We start from the raw sequence: 24,216 nt of genomic DNA, 5'->3' as shown, positions 1-24,216 counted from the left end.
GGATCATTTTCTTCCCTTGTTTTTTCATGTTTTTCATGCATCTTTCCCTCTAGCAGTGCAGATCTGGGGTATTGCAGTTTCCCCCCTACAGGCTTATAGTGGCCCTATAGGTTTCAAAAACCTTTTCTTTAAGGGGTAGATCTATATTAGCAGCCAGTTCAGACAGTATGCAACCCAAAACCAAATAGCCCCTATGAGGACGTTAACAATATTGTCATAATAAACAGAATGAGTTCAATTATTATCTTCAGTATAACAAGTAGATTTGCAATAAGGTCTGCAGTTTCTAATGGAGGACAAAGAGGATGTGGAAGAATGTAGGATGTAGGTGTTAATGGAATAAGAAAAGAATATATAGAAGTTCTAGATCATAGAAAGAGTGAGAGTGTAATCAAAAAAAGTTGGTTGTTAGTATGGGAAAAGGGAGAAAGAGACTCTGAGGGAACAGGTAAACAAATGGAATAGAGAGCGAGAAAAGTAAAGAAATAAAAACTTAAAATTTTTCAATAAGGAGAAAAAGAAAATCTACACTATAACAGTCATATAGTATTCAAACCTCCCAGTCTTCAGTAGCCTGATGTATGAGTGCCTGACAATGAGTTTCAAATCTCCAGCAGGCCTCTCAGGATGAGATTTGCCCCACCTAAAGACAGGAGATACGACTTCTAGGATTATCCAAGATGGCCACTCTGGTTTCCAAATATTTTGGCAAATGGGGAGCAGCAGCTTGGGGTATGGGTGTGATCAGCTGGAAGTCCTGGAGGCAGGGTGTGGTTGGTGGGGCAGGGGTTCTGGAGGTAGGGTGTTGTCAGTCTATTTGTGGGATCCTGGAGGCAGGGTGCAGTCTATCTGGGGGTCGTGGTGGCAGGGAGCAGTCAGTCGATGTGAGGGCCCCAGAGGCAGGGAGTGATCGGTCAGGCTGAGGGATCCTGGAGATGGGACTCAGCCAGACAGGCCGGGGTCCTACAAGTCCTGACTGTTGTCTCAAAATGGCGACAGCCACGTGTAACCAAACCTGCAGTACTGTTGACAGTGAACTTCCAGGCAATAGCAGGCAGCTGGTGCTCCACTGAGGGTATGTGGTCAGTCTGCTGACTGCTGTCAGATAATCGGGAGGTGAACCTCAGGCAGTGGGTGATGGGTAGGTGAAAGACGGCGATGGACAGGCAAAAAGCAGGCAAATGGTGGATGGTAAGCGTCAGTGAGCAATCTGCACTCAAATAGTAGTCAATATGCTGGTAAACTGCAGGTGATCGCAGTAGACAAATGGAGTAAACAGCAGGGGATTGATAAGATGCAAAAACTGCCTCACCAAGAAACAGATATCCTCTGCTTGAAACCCGAATTATGGAGCAACAAGGAATGCAGCCTCCCTCTGATCTGCCATCTTGGATTCTTCTTTTTTCATAAAGTGCTTCCTTTAACTGAACACTTAATAACTTAATAATGGGGAAAAGATCATATGCTGCAGTTGCTAAGAGCCACAGTAAATTTAATGTTGCCAATCTTTTAATCTTTATTTTTCTTTAACCAAAGGGGTTTTTGTTGTGTTTCCCAGGTGACCTTGAACTCCTAAGCTCAAGCAATCCTCCTGCCTCAGCCTACTGAGTAGCAGGGGCTACAGGAACATACCACCCTCTCCAGCTATGTTGTTAAAACCTATTGTACACCTAATTTATACATTAAATTTTAGCATATGTATGTATGTTGCTATGGTTTGAGTGTGGTTTGTCCTCCAAGGATTTGTGTGTTGGAGGCTGGGTCCTCAGTTAAGTGGTATGGAGACAGTGGGACCTTTAAGAGGTGGAACCTAATGGAAGGTCTTTAGGCCACTAGCGCTGTTGTCTGCAGAAGAGATTAAGGTAGTTCTTATGGGACCCCAGAGTTAGTTATCTCAAGAGCAAGTTATTATAAAAGCATGAGCCTGTCGCCTGAATCCCTTTCTGACTTCCTGTGTAAAAATGTGCTTTTTCTCTTACCAGCTCCTACCATCATGACACCATGAATCATGAGGCCTTTCACAGAGCCTAGCCTTCAGAAACATTCAGAACTATTAGTTAATAAAGCCCTTTTCTTTATAGTTATCCAGCATTGGGTATTTTGGTATAGTAATGCAAAATGAATACCTATTAAAAGGGGAAAATATAATGTGTATATTTTTTTCAGTAATCCATATGTCAGAATGTCCTTCAAAAATAAAAATCTAATCATGCCATTAATTTAAAATAGTTTGCCCAATATTTAGCTCAATTCACAATCCCTATATAATCTGACCTCTGCTTGTCTTTCCACCTTCATTTCTTGCTCCCCACTGAACTCATTATACTTCTTTCAGATCTTCAATCAAGCAGTTTGGGCTTTTCTGACTTGTTCTTCCCTCTCCCTATAATATTCTCACTTTCCTCCTATTCCTCCCCCAACACATACCTGGCTAATTCCTATCATCCTTCAGTTCTGATTCATAGTGACTTGCCAAGGCCCTTTTCTGACAGGAGGTCTTTGTCAGGTCCCCATTATGTACTTCCATTGCACAAAGACTTTATTGTCATTAGGCATTTAATATCTACATCCCATAACAAACTGTTAGCCAAATAAGGGTAAGGACCATGGATTTCTGTTGTATCACCAAGAACTACATACATGAGGTCTTCAAAGTGATATGCAAATAGTTAATTCAATTACACTAAGTTATAGAGTAGTTTTCCAATTAGCATGCTTTGATTAAATATAATTTTAATGTTTTCTGTATTTATTATGCATAATAAATTATTAGGTCGAGATACAAAGTTAAACCAGTTATTATCTATTCCTAAGAAGCATATGGTCTAGTAGGGACAATCAGTTATGTTCTTGAACTATAGGACAATAAGAGAAAACTGACAAAAGAGTGCAATTACTTCAGGGAAGAAATGGCATTTGAATTATTCTTGACAACATAATTATATAATACTATACATTTCACAGCAATGTGATTTTAAAACACCATTAACATTAATAGAAATTTTAAATTTACCAAATCAATAATTTTTATTCATTAATTTGTTCACTTGGCAAAATGTACGAACCACCTACAGTATACTTCACTCTTCTATGTGCTAAAAAAAGAGCAAAAAACAAAATTAGATGAATTCCCTACTCTCATGGACCTCACAGTCTGGAGAATTTTTATTATTATTTCATGAATACTTAACCTATAAAAGGAAAAGACTTAAGTTCATAATTATTACAAAAACTTTGATCACACCATTCACTTTACAAAATTAAAAAAATAAACTCCATAAGTGAAGGAATCAGATGATAAGCATATGAGCACACATGGACTGGAATATGAAGCACGGTTTTAAAAAAAGATTTGAGAAATGTTGCTTCCCTCTTAAATATTAAATATTCCATCTCTAATAGAATATTTCCCAAAGAGTGAATACTCTCCAGGTGTGAATGGCTTAATGTCTTTCTTCTAGTTTGAAATGCCACGGGTAAAATGCAATGTTCATATTAAAAAATATAATGCCAAGATGTTATTGTGATTTGACATCATTGGAACCATGATGTTGCTCTTCCTAAAGGAAATACACTGTTTAAAATTTCCTTGGCTTAATCTGTCCTGATTTTGTATTCTGCATTTCCTGTGTGGTATCTGATGATTAACTATCCCTTCAGTGAGATATGAAATTGCCAGGACTTAAAGAGAAAAGGAAGAATAATTTTTAAAAAGACACCCTGAAGCCCCAAAGTGATTAAGAATGTTTAAAATGCAAACCATTGTGCATCTCATATTTGCATAAATCTTCTCTTTCTGTTCACAACTGAAGGGAGCTGTAGTAGAAGAGACCTAGAATAAGAGTACAAAAAAATACTGAAGCGTTCGGCCCTGCTCTACCGACTCATCTCCCAACCTGAGCAAGTCATCTGATGTTGCTCTCCCAACTTACCTCATCCAAAAAATTGTGTGTTGGACTAAATAACCTAAGTACCCAAGTCCAAATTTCATGATGTCTTTGTTGACTTACATAATTCTGAGTTCCTTAAAGGTGAAAGTAAGATCTTCACAACACAGGCCCTCCATAAATGAATGAAAAAAATTAATTATGAAATAATGCCCCCAAAATCCAACATGAAGCCAGGCTCAGTGGCACATGCCTGCAATCCTAGTGCTTTAATTTCCCAGCCTCCAGAATTGTGAGAAATAAGTGTTTGTTGTTTATAAGCCACCAAGTCTATGGCATTTTGTTATAACAGTCCAAAATGAATAAAATACAAGATTGCCTGTATTTCTTTAAAACTTCCTGCAGCAGTGTATCCTTCCTAGAAAAATCTCACCTGAAATTGAAGTTATGAACTCAGAAACAATGTTCTAAGAAACTGTATTTATAGGATACTATAAAACCTTTAAGAGCAAGAAAATAAGAAGGTAGCTGGTGTGGTGAATGTAACTTGGGCATTACCCAGGAAAATAATGTCTTATCAAACCTTGTATGAAGTACTAAGTGTGCAGCAATATTTATTATCAGACACACTACAACCCACTACCCCAACCCCTGAAATTCATGGGCCTCATTTTCAGAAATTCAATATTTATAATTCAGTTATAACTGTACCAGGCATTGCTAATACAAAGAATAATGAAACACAGTTCCTGCCCTCAAGAAGGTTTCACCATTAACAGAGGAAAGTAACAAGGATAATGTGGCAAATGTGATGACCTTGGAAATCAGTTCACAAGAGCACACAAGAGACACCCAATCTGGCTTGCAATAATCAAAGTCATACTAGACAGAGAATGTAGAAACAGAGACTTTAAATAAAGAAGACAGTCAGAAAGGAATGGGGTAAGAGTCAAGAGAGTAAGGTGGGTGACAAGCAAAAGCACAGCTTCCAGTGTGGAACCAAAAGCAAGTCAGGGCTCTGCTAAAGCCTAAATCTGAGATGAACATAAAAGAAGATAAAATTGAGGAGAACACGTAATAAACAGAGCCTAGTATGACATATTTGATTTTATCCTGTAGTTCAGGGAGTTTCAAACTTGTAGAAACCAAAAAAAAAAGAAAGAAAGAAAAAAAAAATTAGTAAAGAGCTTCCTAAGACATCAATCAAGAAGTAAATTCTGTAAATACAGAATGAAAGGGACAAGGGCACCCCCCATACTTAGCCCATACACTGGGTTTGAAAAACACAGCTAAGAAGTGATACAGTTAAGATTTGCTGTCTCAATAAAACATTGTGATAGATGTTCAAATATGGATGTGAGGAAGACAGGATTGAAGGCAGAGACAACAGTTAGGGACAAGTGGCAACAACTAGAGCAAGAGGTGGTAAGGAATTGAATCAGGGTCATGTGTTGAGAAGAGAGTGGAGTATCCCTGGGGACCAGCAGGAAGCCTAGGGATGCTAAACTAACTTGCATATCAGGTGGCCACTGATCCCACTTGGCAGAATTACTAGATCCCAATGGGCAGGTTTCTAATAGACTAACTCACTAACCTAATTCCAGGGGAAGAACACATCTCCTACAGTACTGTGTAGCAGTTGACTGAATATTTCTAGTCAGTTTTCCTAACCACTAACCAACATTTACCTACTTCAATAAGTTTTTCTTACATTAAATATTTCAACAACCAATAAATCTGACAGACGTTTTTCCCCTCATAAAAAGAAAAGGAAAGTACAACCAGTTCTAGGACATTTCTTTTGTTTGACAGAAAACATTATAGTCATTCAGCTTAAAAAAAAAAAAAAAATCTCCAGCTCTAATAATTAGCATATACCATCTCTTCCTCATTTATTCTGTTTTACCTTACCTTTCACGGCATTGCTGGAAAAAAGCTGTCAACTGCTGCAAAAGCACTGGCCAGCAATCAGGTCTGTGTTCAAGCACAGTGATCAAAGGCTGAGGACGAGTTCTGAAAAACAAAGAAAGTCACACTGGAAGCTGTCATTTCAGCACTACATAGTCGCAGTATCCAAATATAGCAGCAAGAAAAGCCAACACCATCTAGAGACTTTTTCCAGAATTCATAACTGTCACAAAACTATCAAATGCCACATTAATTGCAAACTTGATTCATTAGAAGTAACTTTTCCCCCCTTTTATTCGTTTTGCAGAAAAGAAAATGAAATGGACCTGGAGACTCAGAAACCCACATTTGAGACTAGACTGCAATTTAATAGCTCTGACTTTGGCCAAGCTGCTGAATCCAGTGGTTCTCTCAAATTTGTCCCTTGATTCCTTCACTCTTGGAGGTCACAGGCTACCCTCATCCTCCTGCTGCTTTCTTTTCAAGCCTGGAAGGTTCCATTTCCTCTAACATTAGCCCTCTTTGTAAACACTACCTCTTCTTCTCACTTCGGTCTTGGTGCATGCTTCAGTATCCCCTAGTGTATTTAAGATAAAAGAAAATATTCCTCCTATCTCAAACAACAATCTATCCAAGTTGAAAATGGACACAATTGCTGCTGAATGGGGATAAATCCTTTTACTTGAGCTATTTCCATTTAGATATCAAAAAGCCTACATTAAACATAAGATCTGAAATTTGACACTCAAAAAATGAAACTAAAAAGGAAAAAAGCCCAACCACAAATTATTTTAAAGAGTTCAAAAAGCCCTAAAAGTAATTAGGAATTTATCAGTTTTATAAGCTATGAAATATTATATAAAGCTTTAATTATTGTTTATTTCTTTCTCCAATGATTTTAGTAAACCCAAAATGTTCATTGCAGAAAAAATTCAAACAATACAGAAATATGGATGTTTTAAACACAGAAGGAACCATATATATAATGCTATTCTTTAAAATTAATTAATTTTTAAGCCAGAAATGAATCCTCAGCAATTATAAAAAAATATTAGACCATCAGTTACACTCAAATTGCTTTATTTATTTGTTTATTTGCCATGCTGGGAATTGAACTCAAGGTCTTGCCCATACTGGAAAAACTACCACTGAGTTATACCTCCAGCACTCAGATGATTTTTTAGAACTACCTTCTTGGTAGTTCTCTGAGTGTTTGGGCTTTACCAGCAACATCAGCATCACCTGGGAATTTAGAAATGCAAATTCTCAGGAATCAGCCCAGACACAATAAGCAGTCCTCCAAGAAATTCTGATGTACTCCTATAAAGCAGTTAGATTAGCTGTGGAGTGCTCAGGTCTCGGTTATCTTAAAGTTGCTAGAATAGAGTTCATGCATCAGCAATTGTTAAAAACTCTACAGATAATTTTAATGCGCAGCTGAGGTTAGGAATCACTGCTAGTAAAAACCACTAAAGAGCAAGGTTAAAGGTAGAAGAAAAAAAATTTTTTTAAGAGAATCAAAATCAAAATAGAAGTACCTCAATCACATCAAAACACTCATGTTAAACATGTCTCTGACACTAGTACACAATTTCTAGATATTATAGTACCATCTCTTTATTTTCTTCTCAAGCTCACCTCCTTTTTCACATACTCACTTCACGGGCTGGCAGCCTCCTGCTGGCTAACAGGCAGGCTATTTCTAACTGCCAGCTTAGCATCAAAGCTAAGGGATGACTCCAAGCAACTTTTTACACCCAAACTCAGAAATCATATCAAAATCATATTTCCAAATTCCAAACCCTTTGGGGACTAAACCTATCTAGAAATGGCTCCCATCCTAGTTGCTGCAGATTTATTAACAAATATTATAATCCTAAAAGCCACTCAGATATATCAAATCAGATAAACTCCTGAGATTGAAAGTTCACTGGGTCATGTTCAGTTAAAACGTCCAACCAAATAAAAACAATAGCAAGTGCAAGGGTTTTTGCTGTGAGTTCTGATAAGCAATGTAATGATAAAAAGAGAATCAGATAAGACCATTCATTAATCCTACAGCTAATGATGGCCTTTAGGACTATTGAAGAAGAGAATCCAAATCACCACAAAATTTTTACATGATCCTAAAAGCACTAAAGTATTTTTCAATATTCTTTCCTTCTAAGTCATTCCATTCCCTTGCCTATCCCTTGCCGACACACACACACACACACACACAACCCTAAGGATCTTAAAATACTCTGCTTTCTCCAAATTAAATCAGGTCAACAGAAGTCAAAGACTAGTTTTAAAGTAGGATTAGAAATAATGCATCTGTGGCAATCTATTCTAATATGATGTAGTTTCTACTCCACTCAGATCAAGGGAGCCACTTTAGATCTGTTACATAAAACTGAAGGCCTATTTTGCCAGCTATTGGATTCAGCAGATTTTACTTAGTATCTCAGATTCAAACTCTAAAAATGAGATCAAATAGAGTATGTAGGATAAAGACTATCCAGTAATCACTAAGATGTCTAGATAATTAAGTTATCCAGATAATTGATTATGCCCAATATAAGTGGCACTGCTGTAGGGAATAATATACAACATCGATTCCAGGAAGCAAAAAATCTTGAGAGAAGGTAAGCACAAAATGAAAACAGACTCTTCTTGTTGACTAGCACTTGATTATAAATATTGTACTATTTCAACTGAACACAATTAACCTAAAATCAATTATAAATGATAAAATTTTATTAATACTTTAAGCATAATCAAGAGAGCAAAATTCTCCCTTGTGAATCATTGAATTGGTAGGTGAATACATACAGAATATATAATAAAGTGTCATGCTTAAGTAGTGGAATAGGTATGTATTTTAAGTCAATAAAGTGAACTGCCATGCATGAGAGTTTCTCAATACTAGAACTACTGACATTTTAGGGAAGATAATTCTTTATTGTGGGGTTGTCCTATCTACCACAGGATGTTTATAGCAGCATCTCTGGCCTATTCCCACTCACCAGGTGCTGGTCATGCTCCCCCTGCTCATGACCATCAGAATGTCTTCTGACATTAGCCAACATCCCCTGGTGCAGAACCACTGCTCTAAGTAAATGACAAGTAAGGTGGGGCCCCAAACCAAATAAAGCACAGTCCCATCCCCAAGTTATTCAAAAAGACTGATTCTAACTTCATCCTGCCTTCTACTGAACCAAAAATAATCAGTCGTGCTCAATTTTTTAAGTTTCTTGTGGATATATAGTTTCCAAAAATTAACATTAGGTACACAAGAGCAACACAATACATTAGATACTAGAAGACTTAAAATGGTAAACAAATATAAAATTATTCCTTTGCAAAATAAAGGATTCTGTTCTAAAATAAACAACATTAAATAATATACATGCTAATTTGGTATGAAATCTGGTATGAAAAATAAAGTTATTTTCCTATTTAAACTGTTTTAATTAGTGCATTTAAAATGTCATACAGCTAAATATAGTTCACTCGTGATGTAACCAAGGACTGATTATTAAATTTATGGATTATTCAAGATTTTTCTTTTCTTTCTTCTTCTCACTCACAGCTTGTTGCCCATTTCTCTTCTTTCAAGTACAGTTAACTGAAAAAGGTCAAGGTAAAATGAAAGGATCCACAAGTAAACAAGTCAACAATTTTAAATTGGAAGCACTATTGATGAAAAAGAAAAAAATATGATACCAAAAACTAACATCAAAACAAAACTGGGCTTACACCTCAAAATTTAATTATCCCCAAACCTGGGATTCAAGTTATAGTCAGTTGGCCACAACCCTTTATTCAAATGATGTTTTATGTGATGACCATACAATCATCCTGAGCACTAACAGTGGCAGCCACTAAGCTATGCAAGTGTAAAAAGAAAAACAAACACACATATGTGGCACATTATCATCATTTTTATATAAGCAGTGCCTACAAAGCATCATGGGAATCATTTACAGATATGCAATCGTTTCCATATCCTAAGTAAAACAAAGTGGAGAGGTGGGATGGAACAGTGGGAGACAGCACAGAATTAAGCAGCAAGAGTTCCAAATTTATATCCTGTTACTGCGACAAATCATGAGATCTCAGGCAAGAGAATTAACCTCTCTTTGCCAGTTTCTTTATCTATAAAATCAGAAGACCAGACTAAGCATCTAGAGCTAAAGTTATATGACCCCAGCCACCACGAAAGCCCTACCCTTAGTATGCTTGAAACCAGAGGTGGAACCAAACCCCACCAAATCAAAAAGCAATAAAAATGGCTACTTATAATTCTATGCCAAGCCTAAGTGGCTTTAAGACCAATGTCTACTAAAATCTAAGGCCTCAAAAGAGAGGCCTCCTATTTTTATCTCAGAGACAGAAATCATTCTGCTTTTTTTTTTTTTTTAATTTCAGAGAGAAGTGCAGTGTTCAGAAGGAGCCCACAGAAATTTTAAGTCACAATTTTCTAACTTCTAAGATAGCCAATAGATCCTGCTTTCTCCTTAGAAGACAGTAACATGGTTTCTAAAAATTAAATCAATATAAACCAGGCAACAGGTCACTCTCCATTGGCCTCTGGTGTCTATATTATCTACTGTGTTTTTTCCCTTTTTCCTGCCATAGGTGAACCAATTTGTTGAACATTCTTTGGCACTTTCCCATTTTGTTATCTGCAAATGTTTTAAATGCCACTTTAAATACATCTTACAACATAATACCTAGCAAATAGAGACACTCTATAAATACATACTAGTATGATATCATGAGGGTAGATTTGTATCTTAAGCTAGAGCCCATGCAGTTTGAAAGGCAGATCTGTCTTCTTAATCTTTTCTTTCCCTTGTGGTGCCAAATGCAGATCTATAATTAATATAATTATCTCACACACACCCCACACACATTCCCCAAACCATCTTTTTAAACTCAAACTGATTCATTCATGTAGTTGTAAATGGCAAAAATAGCAAAATAATCTGGATCATAAAAACCAGTTTATCAGAATACCTCTAAAGCACTGTCCAAAGTGGACATTGATCTGAGGTGATGGGTGTGGAGGGATAAGAGATGAAGCACGCAGGGCTGGTATCTAACACTTCAGTACTCCTACTATTTACTAACGCTGCTAGCAATACAGTACCGGCATCTTAATAGAATGGAGCAGGAAGGAACAAACACTATATGCATGGTTCCACTAGACTAGCATAGAGGCAATAATAAAATAAGGTATGCAACTGGATTCACCTTTCCAAGAATAAACACATCAATCTTAATAGAAATGAGGGGATTTAAAAAAATAGTCTGTGGTAGGTAAATCAGAAAGCAAAAGTTATTTGTAACCTTTAGGTCACCTCAACCTTTTTGCTACATTTCTGAATATAGGGAAGCTGTGATTTGATTTACATCATAAATTCAGTGACAGGCACAGATTGCCTTTCTGTGTGAGGAAACAATGCCTGCAGTCACCATGCATTTTCATGTATGCAGCTGTGACCCTGGCGCTTTCAGAAGCATAGCATGGCACTCACTACATCAAATATGCATTTTAAAAGCATCTCTCTACCTGCTCTGAATTTTGATTTGAAAGTACTGGTTAGAAGCTGATTTTTTTTTTTTTTTTTTTTTTTTTTCAGTACTGGGGATTGAACCCAGGGCCTCACACATGATAGGTACATGCTCTACCATTGAGCTACATCCCTAGCCTTCAAAGTTGATTTTTTTTAAAGGGGAAAAAAAAATCTCTGCAGATAAGTTGAAAAATTAATAAAACAGCTATTATGAAGATTCCCCTGTGACTATTACCATAAAAAGGAAAACATGGATCAAAAAAAATTAAATAATCATGAATTGTCATTTGCGGCATAATTTTAAAGCAAAGGAAATTTTTATACATTCTACCAAGCTCATAAGAAAAAGACTTAGACAAAGGTGATTTTAATTTCTCTTTTTTTGACTGATTACGTTTTCTTTAGGTCTACAAGACTGACTGGGAGCATATAAGATTTCTTTACAAATATACCTCATATTACAATGCTTCTACCCTTACACTGAACCTTTCCCAGGACCCCTATTTTGAGGATTGGAACTTTAATGCAAAGGTGCCTGCCAATGTTAGAAGTCTGAACTATTTTAGGAACGAGGTAATGACTGGGGAAACAGAAGTACTTAGGGATCCAAAACCTCTCTTTCATTAAGATATGTGCCATGATCACAAGAAAAAGAAATTAGATACAAGCAGGCTACAATTATAATGTTTTTGTGGTCTTAAAGACATTCATCAGATTATCATACCAATTTTTGTAATTAAAGATCCATATTTAAAAGAACTTATTAAACCTTTGCTGGTGGCTAATGCTAGCTGGAAGATTGTATAACATGTGCAGCTTATTTTTCAGATACAATTATAAATCCCAGGTGCAAATCCCCAGGTGATTAGAACCATAAATTGTGAACGAAGATTTTTCTGGGTGGGAGAGGGGAGACCAAAAAGAAAACAGAAGCAAAACATGCAGCTACATAGAAAAAAAAATCGGACTGCAAAGAGCCAGATGGTCTTGGAAAGTATCACTGACTGCTTGCCTAATTACTGCCCTAGCTTCCTTTCTATCCTTAGCTCTGCTGGGCCTTTTCAGGGGCAGATTTAACACTGATACTCCATTCTTTCTCATCTTCCTTCTCCCTATTTTTATATAAATATTTATATAATCCCTCTGAAATGTCATGCAAAAATTTGAACACATATATGTAGGTATGATTTCTAGGAGAAAGTTTAAAACTTTAAAGAGAATCTCAAAGATTGTCCCTACTACTCCCACCCACCCAAGGTGGGGGGGATAAGTACCAATAAACTATTTCTAGGTACATCCAATGGAAGTGCTACAGTTTGCCTTTGCTAAATTCCTACTTAAAAAAAAAAACCTGAACACCATTTCCCCAAAAAAAAGATTGCACATGTATTTTTTTTTTTTTTTTTTTTTTTTCACTTGTAGATGTACACAACTCCTTTATTTTTTTTAGGTGGGGCTGAGGATCAAACCCAGTGCCTCACATGTGCAAGGCAAGTGCTCCACCACTGAGCTACAATCCCAGTCTAATAAAGTTTTTTTAAACTTCAGTGAAATATAGTAATGTATTCCACTTGTTTCTGTATGGCAGCTCAAGAGTGTAGTACAGATGATTTAACAAGGGTGCCAGGTTTACTTTATGCTGAGTAAAACCAACAACTGTATCTCAAGTGGCCCTTTTAGATAATATATTCAATTATTGAAATAACTAACTCCCCCCCAAAAAAAGCAAAATGCTCACTTTGACAACAAAATCATGTGATAATAGCTAATGGTCAATTTATTAATGTTAGAAAATTCCAAGCAACCTAATAAATATTAAATGCAATATAACAGACAATGTAGAAATGAAAACCACTATTTTAATTAAAGACTGAGGTTTATTTTTAGAAAGTTATAAAAAGGAATTTACCTTCAGAATATGAGTAAAAGTCCAAAACAAAGCCAAAAACACTAAAAATTCACTTGTCTTAGTAAACATTAAAAGAACAAAAATTCCATGACAAATAAAATGTGGTGTATTCATGCAATAGATAAAAAGGAACTGAAGTACTAGTACACGCTACAACATGGATGAAACCTTGAAAAAACTATGTTAAGTGAAAGAAGCCAGATAAAGAAATTATATATTGTATGATTCCATTTATAAGAAATGTCCGGAATACACGAATCAAGAGAAACTAGGAGTTGGGGGTTGGAGGTTTTAGGGAATGATGATAATGGATAAGGGGCTCCTTTTAGGGATAATGAAAATGTTCTGCAATTAGATAGTGGTGAAGGTTAAACAACTCTGTGAATGTAATACACTCACTTGTATACTTAAAAAGAATGAATTTGATGGTATGTAAATTATGCCTGAATAAAAAAGGCATTAAAAAATTCTAAACTCAGTCAGGTACAGTGGTGCACACCTGTAATCCCAGTGGCTCAGGAGGCTGAGGCAAGAGGATTGCAAGCTCAAAGCCAGTCTCAGCAACTTAGCAAAGCCCTAAGCAACTCAGTGAAACCCTGTCTTTAAATAAAATACAGAAAAGGGCTGGGGATATGGCTTAGTAGTTGAGTGTCCCTGAGTTCAACCCTCAGTGCCAAAAAAAAAAAAAAAAAAAAAAAAAACTAAACTAAACTACATACATTTTAAATTGCTAACCTTTTCTCAGTTTTAGAAAAAAGGTTATGTATCATGTGAAGTATGAGTACCTTAGCTATATAATAAATGTATAAACTTGGGATTTCCCTTTGAAAGAAAATAATTTCAAACCAGAATCTATCCTCTCATAGTCCTTAATAGATAGCCTAATTGTCATTTCCATCTCTAAAACATATCTATCTCCTTTGCCACTAAATGTAAGGAAAATGATGGAGTTGAGACATCACCATGTTGGAGTAAAACCACAATGAAAATGGTTCAGGGGTGGTGAGCTTAATGAGAAGCAGGATGTGTGCAAGGTCTCAAAGTGTCTTTCCCAGATTGCTTATTAGCTACAACATGAAAATGAAATCTACACATTGGAGAAACCAGAAAACACATTGACTCAGTGATCAAAATTTAAATCACAGTGAGGGACAAGATGGATATTGGTGACTCCAGATGTGACATCCTCAGAGGACACAGCATCATTTAGACAGTATTCAAAATGCCAATGCCATGAAAGACAGAGTATGAGAAACAGCATCATATTTTAAATGACTGAAAAGATATGACAACTAAATCATATATATATATATTTATATATATATATATATATATATATATATATATATATATCTCCTTGGCTAGAGTTGTAGCCACATTTACCTATGTGTTCAATCCCCCACACCACAAAAAAAAAAAAAAAAAAAAAAAAAATTAACCTACCATGCTAGATCCTATTCATTAAAAGGGGGAAAATGAAATGTCATAAAAGGAAATTACTTACTGAGACATTTAACAAAACTAGAATATGATAAAACAGATGGGACAAGATTTGAAAACACTGATGATTCTGGGTAACCGGTATGTGGAAGTTTTTTTGTACTATTCCTCAAACTGTTTTGCAACTTTAAAATTATTTCCAAACATTAAGTGGAAAAGAAAAGTCTCCAATGACTTGCCACTACTCTTTAAATGAAACTAAGTCTTCACCAAGGCCTTGCATAGTATAGCTCAGGCCACCCCTCCTGAGCTTCTTCTATCCAGCCTCCCCCTCCTTGGAGCACTCCACTCCAGCCACTCTGCCTTCTGTGAGTTCCTCTAGTGTGCCAAGCTCCTTCTCACTGCAACGTGCAGGCACTAGAGAAAACACTCTTCCTGTGCTCTTCATGTGGCTGGCTCCATGTCATCCTTCGAGACAGATAAGAAGAAAAAATGCAAAAATGTCTTAATGTGTAGAGCCAGTTAGAAAATTTTAAAATGGGAATATTTTACCCACAACCACAAACTGGCCTTTGTGCACTTACATCAATATTTATCTGGGACTTTTCTCTCATTTTTCTTTATTTGAAAACCCTAAGGGATGAATTTCCCTTCAGTGCCAAGTCAAAGAATCAATATGAATTACTAAGTATCTCAACCTTTGGGACACACATCTTTAAATTCTTAAAATTAACTCTCCGTCCAAATAAACTACACAAATAGATGAACAAATACACATACAGTGCCCATAACTTTATCTACTCAGGGTACAATGATCCATTAACATTAGTCTAATCGCCCTCTTTAAGAGCACGCCATCTGCCAAACCGTTTAATATTCCCTTATTTCAGAAAGTACAGCTTGATGCTGATCAGACCAAACCTTCCCACAAATAAGATTCTTCACATGTGATATTCGTGCATGTCAGCCACTGTCTGGCACATCAGAATGATGCACAAATTCTGGAACAAGCAGTCACTGCTCATGAATTCACAGCTATTTCCTCACTTTAGCTGAGAGTAGAGAGATCTTAAAGAGATTGCCATAATATGAAAATGCAGAGGAAAATTAAAGTAAAAGCACAGATAAAATTTCAGGGGAAAAATGGCATATTACAAAGCTAATGAGAAAATTAGCCTCCAATAACCTACAAATCACAAAAACTTAGCTATTCATCCTTGTAACCAAAACACTAGCCAAATTTAAATTCTCTCTGCCCACTACCTGTATGATCAATTATTGGGAAAGTGTTTAACTAAATACAAGTGTGTTACATAAAACTGAGTTCAGACTTCTACAATTGGTAAATGTTCTTCAGTTAATCATAGTAACCAGATTATTGCATTGTTCTTTCAATCTCTCCCATCCTTAAAGGCACTGACATGTGTGGCCCCATTTAAATATTCCACCTAATCTTTTTGAAGTCATATATCTGAAGGAGGACTGCCTAGAAGGAGAATAGGGTTAAGCAATATGAACTACATTAGTTCACACACTCAAATCTAATGTTTCTCAAAGCACAATCAGTACATCATAGGCATCCAAATCCCCTGTCAAAGTGTATATGTCAGGCCATGGTCCAGACATACATCCAAAACTCAGGACAAGTTCTTTATGCACATAAGACACTGACTGAACACCATGGCAGCTTCTAAAAGGATGTTCAGGACTCTCCTCCTCTTGATCCTGCAACCACCCACTCACCATCTATCTGACCATGAGGAACACTAACATGTGTTGGGGCCATTGAATTTCTTCATTGAACCTATCAGCAATTCCTTGCATTCTCTCTTTTGTATCCACAGTTGGTTTGCACTCTTTGGATCTTTTTCTTTTAGAGTTGTCCTTTGGTACCACTCCTGAATTCTCCATTGTGCATGGCTGACATGGAAAACAAACTTGGTGCCTTGGTTTTTAAGGAACATACAGACCTCCTGCCTCTCAAATAGGGAATAGAAGGAGAAGACAAGACTAAGTCACTCAGTCTACCCCATAGGATCCCTGCAACTCACATGTGGTGTCACCAAGTTCTCAGGGGTTAAAGAAATATTTCTCAAGTGTGATACACAAGTTACCTGTATGCATATCACTGAGCAACTGGATAAACATACCAATTCCCATGTCTCACACAAAACTAGCGAAAGAAACTCTGGCAAGCCACACTAAGAAACTATCCTTTTAACAAGTTCCCCAGGTGATTTTTTATGCACGAGAATTTTAAAAACCACTAAGTTCTAAGTACAAAAAAAGAGAACACTCTCTCTAGGGCACCTTCAGGAAATTCACAGCAGCCAAGAGAAACCACTGGCTAATCTTTGTGGTCCTCATATATTCTCTCTCCATTCCCTCTGTGGCACAACTTAAGCAATTCAGTACACACCCATTTAAGAACTAAGTATTCTGTTTTTACTATGATTCAAATTAATCGCTCATTATGACAAAAAGAAAAACTTAAACCCCACCATGTATGAGCAAAGTCCTTAAAACCATAAAAACACAGATTAGTTTCATATTCAGAAAGCTGACAATTATTTGTCATACTTCTCTTATAAATTAATCCTACAGCCTAACCAGAGGACACCTCTTAGTGGAATTCTAAGCCCCCTGTATCCTCTCTATGCTTACGTACACAGCTCACGGTTGCCTCTCGAATGTTGGATGATATTGCCAACCAACACATGGCAAAGGCAGCTGTAAAACAGCATGACAATTTCATGCTCAACTCAGGTAATCACATCTCTCTTGAGTGGAATCTGCTCTTCAGGCTCACCTCTCCTCTGTTTCTGCCATCCACATCTCCCCTGGAGGAACTTAAGGCTCTTCTACACTCGATTACACTCTACTGATTGATAGTGCCAAAGAGCCATTCACATAAGGGCTCTTCATAAACATTATCAGATTATGTCAACTCAGGTGACTGACCCTGCACTTTTCAATGTGCCATCTGTTTAAAGGCAAATTTCATGCATCCAATTCTCCTCAGCTTCTCAAACTAGGTTCCCTGATCCACACCTTGTACCTACTGTCTCTTAAAAATATGAATGCACATTGGGTGTTGTAGTGCACACCTATGATCCCAGTTCCTCAGAAGGCTAAGGCAGGAGGGTTACAAGTCTGAGGTCAGTCTCAGCAACTTAGTAAGACCCTGTCTCAAAAAGGGTTGGGGATGTAGCTCAGTGTTAGAGTACCCCTTAGGTTCAATCCCTAGTATGGTTCAAAAACAATCAGACGGTAGTTAGAAGAACCAATAAGAAAGAAAATGAATTATAAACAAGAAGGAAAATATTACAGATGACTGAAGGCCCAGCAAGCACACACAGTGAGCGGTACAAAAACGGGAATAGAAACTGACCGCAGACCGCCAGTGGAGCGCCAGCTGCCTGCTGTTGCCTGGAAGTTCACTGTCACAGCACCTGCAGGTTTGGTTACATGTGGCTGCCGCCATTCTGAGACAACAGCCAGACCCTGTAGAACCTCTGGCCCGTCTGACTGAGCCCCATCTCCAGGATCCCTCAGTGGACTGATCACTCCCTGCCTCCAGGGCTCTCACATCAACTGACTGCTCCTCACCACCAGGAACCCCAGACCGACTTACTGCGCCCTACCACCAGGACCGCCAGACAGACTGACTGTACCCCGCTTCCAGGATCCCACAACCAGACTGAAAACACCCCACCTCCAGGACCCCTGCCCTACCAACTGCACCCTGCCTCCAGGACCTCCAACCAACCACACCCACACCCCGAGCTGCAGCTCCCCATTTGCCACCACATTTGGAAGTCAGAGCAGCCATCTTGGATTATCCTGGAAGTGGTAGCTCCCATCTTTAGGTGGGGCAAATCCCATCCTGAGACTCCTGCTGGAGACTGGAAGCTCACTGTCAGGTACCTCTCATACATCAGGCTACTGAACACTGGGAGGTTTGAATACTATAGGACTGTTTTGGTGTAGATTTTCTTTTTTCTCCAAAAATGGGAATAGCCTTGATTCTTCTGCATGACAGAAAAGTTTCCTTTTACCATCATCTAAACCAATGCTTCCTAAACGTTAAGAATTACCTGGAAAATCTTTCTAAAACACAGGTTGACTCAGGCAACATGGATGGAGTCCATGCCTTCCTAACAAGCTCCCAGCTAACTGTTGCTGCTTCTGCGAATCTGCTACTTATTGTACGGTGGCGTAACAGCAGCATCAGCATCACCTGGAGCTTGTTAGACAGGCACTGTGAGCCCATCCTCCACCTACGGAAAGAGGATCTGCAGTTCAGCAAGGTCCCCATGGATAAGTATCCACATTAAAAACAGCTGACCGCCATCTTACACTGAATGAGTCAGTCACCAGGGATCCTTTAAAAAAATACTGTGTCTCCCAGCAAAGATTCTGGTTCAGTTGGTAGGGGACATTTGATTGCTCCCATGTTTTTAAGCACACCCCAGTGTATCTAATGAAAAGCCACTATGGAGAATCAAAGGATAAAATACGCTACTGAGTAGGAGCATGGAGTAAATGCTAATGGGTGAGGAATTTCTTTGGGGGATGATTAAAATGTTCTAAAATTGATTATGGTGATGGTTGTATAAATCTGTGACTATAGAAAAACCCACTGGATTACGTACTTTAAATGGACCAGTTGTAAAGTATGTGAATTGTATTTCAATGAAACTGTTAGACACCAACATTAAACTAAAAACCTTAATAACGTGTCTTTTTAAAAATAAATAAATAACCCCCACTGAACAACAATGAAATGGAATTATTTTCTACCCTGGAACTCTGGCCCAAGACTCTGAACTTCTTTCTTTAGAAGGGGGAAACACAGATGTCTCTCCAGAAATATTATCTATCATCTCTTCAGGATCAATTCTAGTCAAGGCAATAGGGGAAGAAGAAAACTGAAAGCAAAAATTTGCATTACAAAGAGTATTACTATGGAATAAGAGGAAGAAGGGGAGGAGGAGGAGGGAAGAGGAGGAGAAATAAGAAGGAGGAAGGGAAGAAAAGCATATTTATCAATTTGGAAAACTTTACCCTGTGCATCACAAATTTCTACAGTACTTTCAAATAAGTAATTTTTCTTTTGCTCCCCCATTTACAAATAAATCAGTGAATTCAGTGCATCCTATTCTTCCAACTTTTCTGTATGTTTGAAGATACTAAAATATATGCTAATAAAAATATATAAAATGTGAATCTGACCTTATTTTTAAAAAGCCTTAAGAAACTCTTGATAATGTACCTATAAAAATAAAAAAGATCATAAGCAGCACTAAAAATACAGGAAAGAGCATGGTAACACAGAAGATCCTATCTTCTCCTTATCAAAAGAAAAGCACTATAAATACAGGTAAGGAATATGCACCATGCTATACTGGAGACTCAGCTTCCGACACCTGTGGTAGTAAATTCTCAAAACTACAGGTGCAGTAAGATCAAATCAATGATGGTTCACAAGGACCTGATTTATTGTCCATGTTGGATCACCAGAGTCGATGAGAGCCATCTCCCCCTACCCTATGAAGAAGTTGCTTATGGTTCCATGTTCTCATTCTTTTACAGGCACATTCTAGATACACCACTGAACAGAATTCCTACAGCACATAAACTGGTTATGCACATCTTCTGAGTCCTGTGCAAACTGAGAGCCCCTCCCTTAAGATATGGCTTTCGGATACTTCCAGGAAATAGGTAAAATCATCATTCAAGGTGAGCATGATGCCTTCCTTGTCCATAACTCCCTTGTAAAAAATCCAATGCAATTTACAAATATCATTGCCCTTTTTTATTTTTTTAAGATAAATCTACCTTATTACACTCTTTAGATGACAAAGAAAAAGCAAATCAATGCTCCTAATTACTCATCTTGGCCTCAGTAAATAATATTTGCAAACCATAGTGTCCCATTACTTTTTTTAAAATTTGTTCTAATTATTTATACATGACAGTAGAATGCGCTCTGATGTATCTTACATAAATGAGGTATAATTTCTCATTTTTCTGATTGTACATGTTGTAGAATCAGATCAGTCATGCAGTCACATATGTGTATAAGGGAATAATGTCTGTTTCATTCTATTATCCTTCCCATCCCCATATCCCCTCCCCTCACTTCACTCCCCTCTACCTAATGTAACTCTATTCTTCTCTAGTGCCCCCGCTTATTTCTCTGCATATCAGAGAAAATATTCGGCCTTTGGTTTTTTGGGATTGGCTTATTTCGCTTAGCATGTATAGTGAGGAAGCTCACCATCCCACCTAACCCAAACTCTTCCTGCTTTAAGAATATTTGTTCCATGACCGCTTCAATTTTTATAGTAATGGGGAGATAGTTATATTTTCTAAAGCAAAAAAAAAAATGACCTGAATTTTGGGTAACAGATTTAACTTCCAAGGAAGTAAGCCCGAAACCCACATTGGTGACACCCAGCTACTGTCACCTCCATCTCATTCCTCTGAGTTTTTGAAACACTAGCTTCCCGAGAGTGAAGACTCACAATCATTGTGAATACATCCTACTGAATTAAATCACCTCTTAATGGATTGTCACATCACAATCCATAACTTAGTTAACCATTCACTTTTTGTTTTCTTTTTAGAAAGAAAGAAGAAAAGGCTTACCTAATAGTATATATATCCTGAATATTCTTCTCCCCACCTTGTCCTTCCTTTAAGGCTTGCATTTGAAATAATTTCATAATGGATTTTATCAGGCCATGTGTATTCCTGTAAGAAATATAACAACATGTTAAATATTATAGACATAAATATGCTAAACAGGAGCTTAATCCTGCTTGTTTGTGTGTGTGTGTCTGTGTGTGTGTGTGTGTGTGTGTGTGTGTGTGTGTCGGTATGGGGATTGAATTCAGGGCCTTACACATGGTAGGCAAATGCTCCACTACTGAGCTACACGCCAGCCCCATCCTACCATTTTTAAGTAATTGAATATTTGCCACCCACATTGAACAGTGGCCACCACAGGCATCCAGCTCATTCTGTAGCACAGCCAAGACCAATCCAACACATTTAAGGGAGGAGACAAGTAGCCAAAGAATTCAACCACCCACCTATCAATCACCCCCTACACTCTCTTGGAGGAAAATTATTAAGGAAAAAGACAAACATTGCCCCCACATAATTTCAGATAGTGTCCACATCAGTTGCCCATGACAAATTATCAAGTCTTTCATTTATAAATATTAGCAGACTATGAAATGTACCCAAGAAGACATATGAAATGGATCAAATACCCAAAAAAGTAGGCCAGGGGACCAATCAGAGTAAATAACTCCCATTAAAAGAGAATTAATTCTCATACTACACTAAGACAGCCACATCAATGTTTATAGCAGTTCAATTCACAATAGCTAGATTGTGGAACCAACCTAGATGGATAAATGGATAAAGAACAGATAAATGGATAAAGAAACTGTGGTATATATACACAATGGAATATTAAGCAGCCATAAAGAATAATAATATAGCATTTGCAAATAAATGGATGGAACTGGAGAATATCATGCTAAGTGAAATAAGTCAATCCCAAAAAACCAAAGGCCAAATGTTTTCCCTGATAAGTGGATGATGATATATAATGGGAGTGGGGGGGAGTGAAAGAAGAATGGAAGAACTTTAGATTATATAGAAGGAAATGAGAGGGAGGGGGTATGAAAAATGGTGGAATCAGACAAACATCATTACCCTATGCACATGTATGATTACACGAATGGTATCAATCTACATCGTGTACAATCACAGAAACGAAATGATATACCCCATTTGTGTACAATGAATCAAAAAGCAGTCTGTAAATAATTTTAAAAATAAATAATTTTTAAAAGACACTAAAAAACGTACAAGAAATCTTTTTGAATTTGGTATATTGTAGATATTTATCCTCTACCTCCTATTCATAGGCAGATATGGTCTCTACACATTGTGTTTAAGAATCATTACTTTTGGGGCTGGGAAGATAGCTCAGTTGGTAGAGTGCTTGCCTTGTAAGCACAAAGCCCTGGGTTCGATCCCCAGCACCCCCAAAAAAAAAAAAAGAATCATTACTTTCATCACAAATTTGCAATGACATCTCAGCTTTATGTCAAATTTCTGTATAAACATGGGGCTATGGTTGTTCTTTCTATTCTATAATATTAATATAATATTATTAATAGTTCCACCAGCACCATCACCAGTTCACTGCCTTAATCATTCTAATTTGATTAAAGGAAATAACATATCATAGGAAAAAAACAAATTAATGGAAGGGAGAATGACATTTTCATTTTTTTCCTTGTTTTCTATAAGTAGTTGAAGGAGAATATATCAAAAAGAAAAATAGCCTGCCCTTTTTAAATGAGGATCTCCCTTGGGAACTAGAAAGAAACCACAGAAATTTAAAAAAAAAAAAAAAGTGTTTGTTAAATGAAAAACATAACTTTTTAAATTATGGTTGTTGATAGTTATTGAACATCTACTGTAAACTAAGCACTCTTTTCAGTCCTTAAATGTATTATTATGTCATTTGCTATTTAGAATGTAGTAGTATACAAATCACTGTTAACTTTCTTTGAGCATTAGGACAAGACTTTGACTTAATTAAATATCATTTAGGGCATTTATGTGAGATGTTAAGGCATTTAAAGTTTTACAACTGGCAAAAGGTTTGACCACTCTTACGGTTTGGATGTGAGGTATCCCCCAAAAGCTCATGTGTGACACAATGCAAGAAGGCTTGGAGGAGAAATGGTTGTGTTACAGCCTTAATCGGTGAATTGATGCCTGATGGGATTAAATGAGTGATGACTGGAGGCAGGTGGGGTGTGGCTGGAGGAAATGGTTTATGGGGGCGTGGCTATGGGCTATATACATTTGTGTCTGACAAATGGAGACCTCTCTTTCTGCTGCCTGATCATAGTGTGAGCTGGTTCCCTCTGCCATACTCTTCTGCCGTGATGTCCTTCCTGCCTCACCTTGAGCCCCGAGGAATGGAGCCTGCTGTCTATGGATTGAGAACTCTGAAACCATAAGCCCCCAAATAAACCATTCCTCCTCTACAATTGTTCTGGTCAGGTCCTTTTAGTCACAACAGTGAAAAAGATGACTAAAACAACCACATAAAAGATTTGAACCATCACCAGGTCCATTGGGGCATGCCTGTAATCCCAGCAGCCAGGAGGCTAAGGCAGGAGGATCTCCAGTTCAAAGCCAGCCTCAGCAAAAGCAAGGTGCTAAGCAACTCGGTGAGACCCTGTCTCTAAGTAAAATACAAAATAGGTCTGGGGATGTGGCTCGGTGGTCCAGTGCTCCTGGAACCGTCCCGCCCCCCCCAAAAAAAAAAAAAGATTTCCATTAATACAGTACACCAGCCAGCCACACATGGCCACTCAGCATTAATAATGTGACTAATTCAAATTGAGAAGTACAATAAGTGTAAAATACATGCTGGATTTGCCAGGCTCAGCAGCACATGCCTATA

At 37.5% G+C, this 24,216-nt stretch overlaps 1 protein-coding gene across 4 annotated transcripts in view; it reads right to left on the bottom strand.

Moving 5' to 3' along the window:
• FOCAD (focadhesin) overlaps nt 1-24,216 on the bottom strand; it is a 377,113-nt gene that overhangs the window by 301,781 nt on the left and 51,116 nt on the right. For all 4 annotated transcript variants that reach the window (XM_079112425.1, XM_079112424.1, XM_079112422.1 and 1 more), the window contains exons 5-6: nt 21,363-21,467; nt 5,799-5,900 (exon numbers count right to left, since the gene is read on the bottom strand). In XM_079112425.1, the coding sequence (XP_078968551.1) occupies nt 5,799-5,900; nt 21,363-21,467 (207 nt within the window). The remainder of the gene's footprint in view (nt 1-5,798; nt 5,901-21,362; nt 21,468-24,216) is intronic.

The sequence above is a fragment of the Sciurus vulgaris genome (genome assembly GCF_902686455.1).
Source record: "Sciurus vulgaris genome assembly, chromosome: 15".
Taxonomy (NCBI): domain Eukaryota; kingdom Metazoa; phylum Chordata; class Mammalia; order Rodentia; family Sciuridae; genus Sciurus; species Sciurus vulgaris.
Note: the sequence above shows the minus strand (reverse complement) of the source record. Positions and strands in the feature narration are given on the sequence as shown.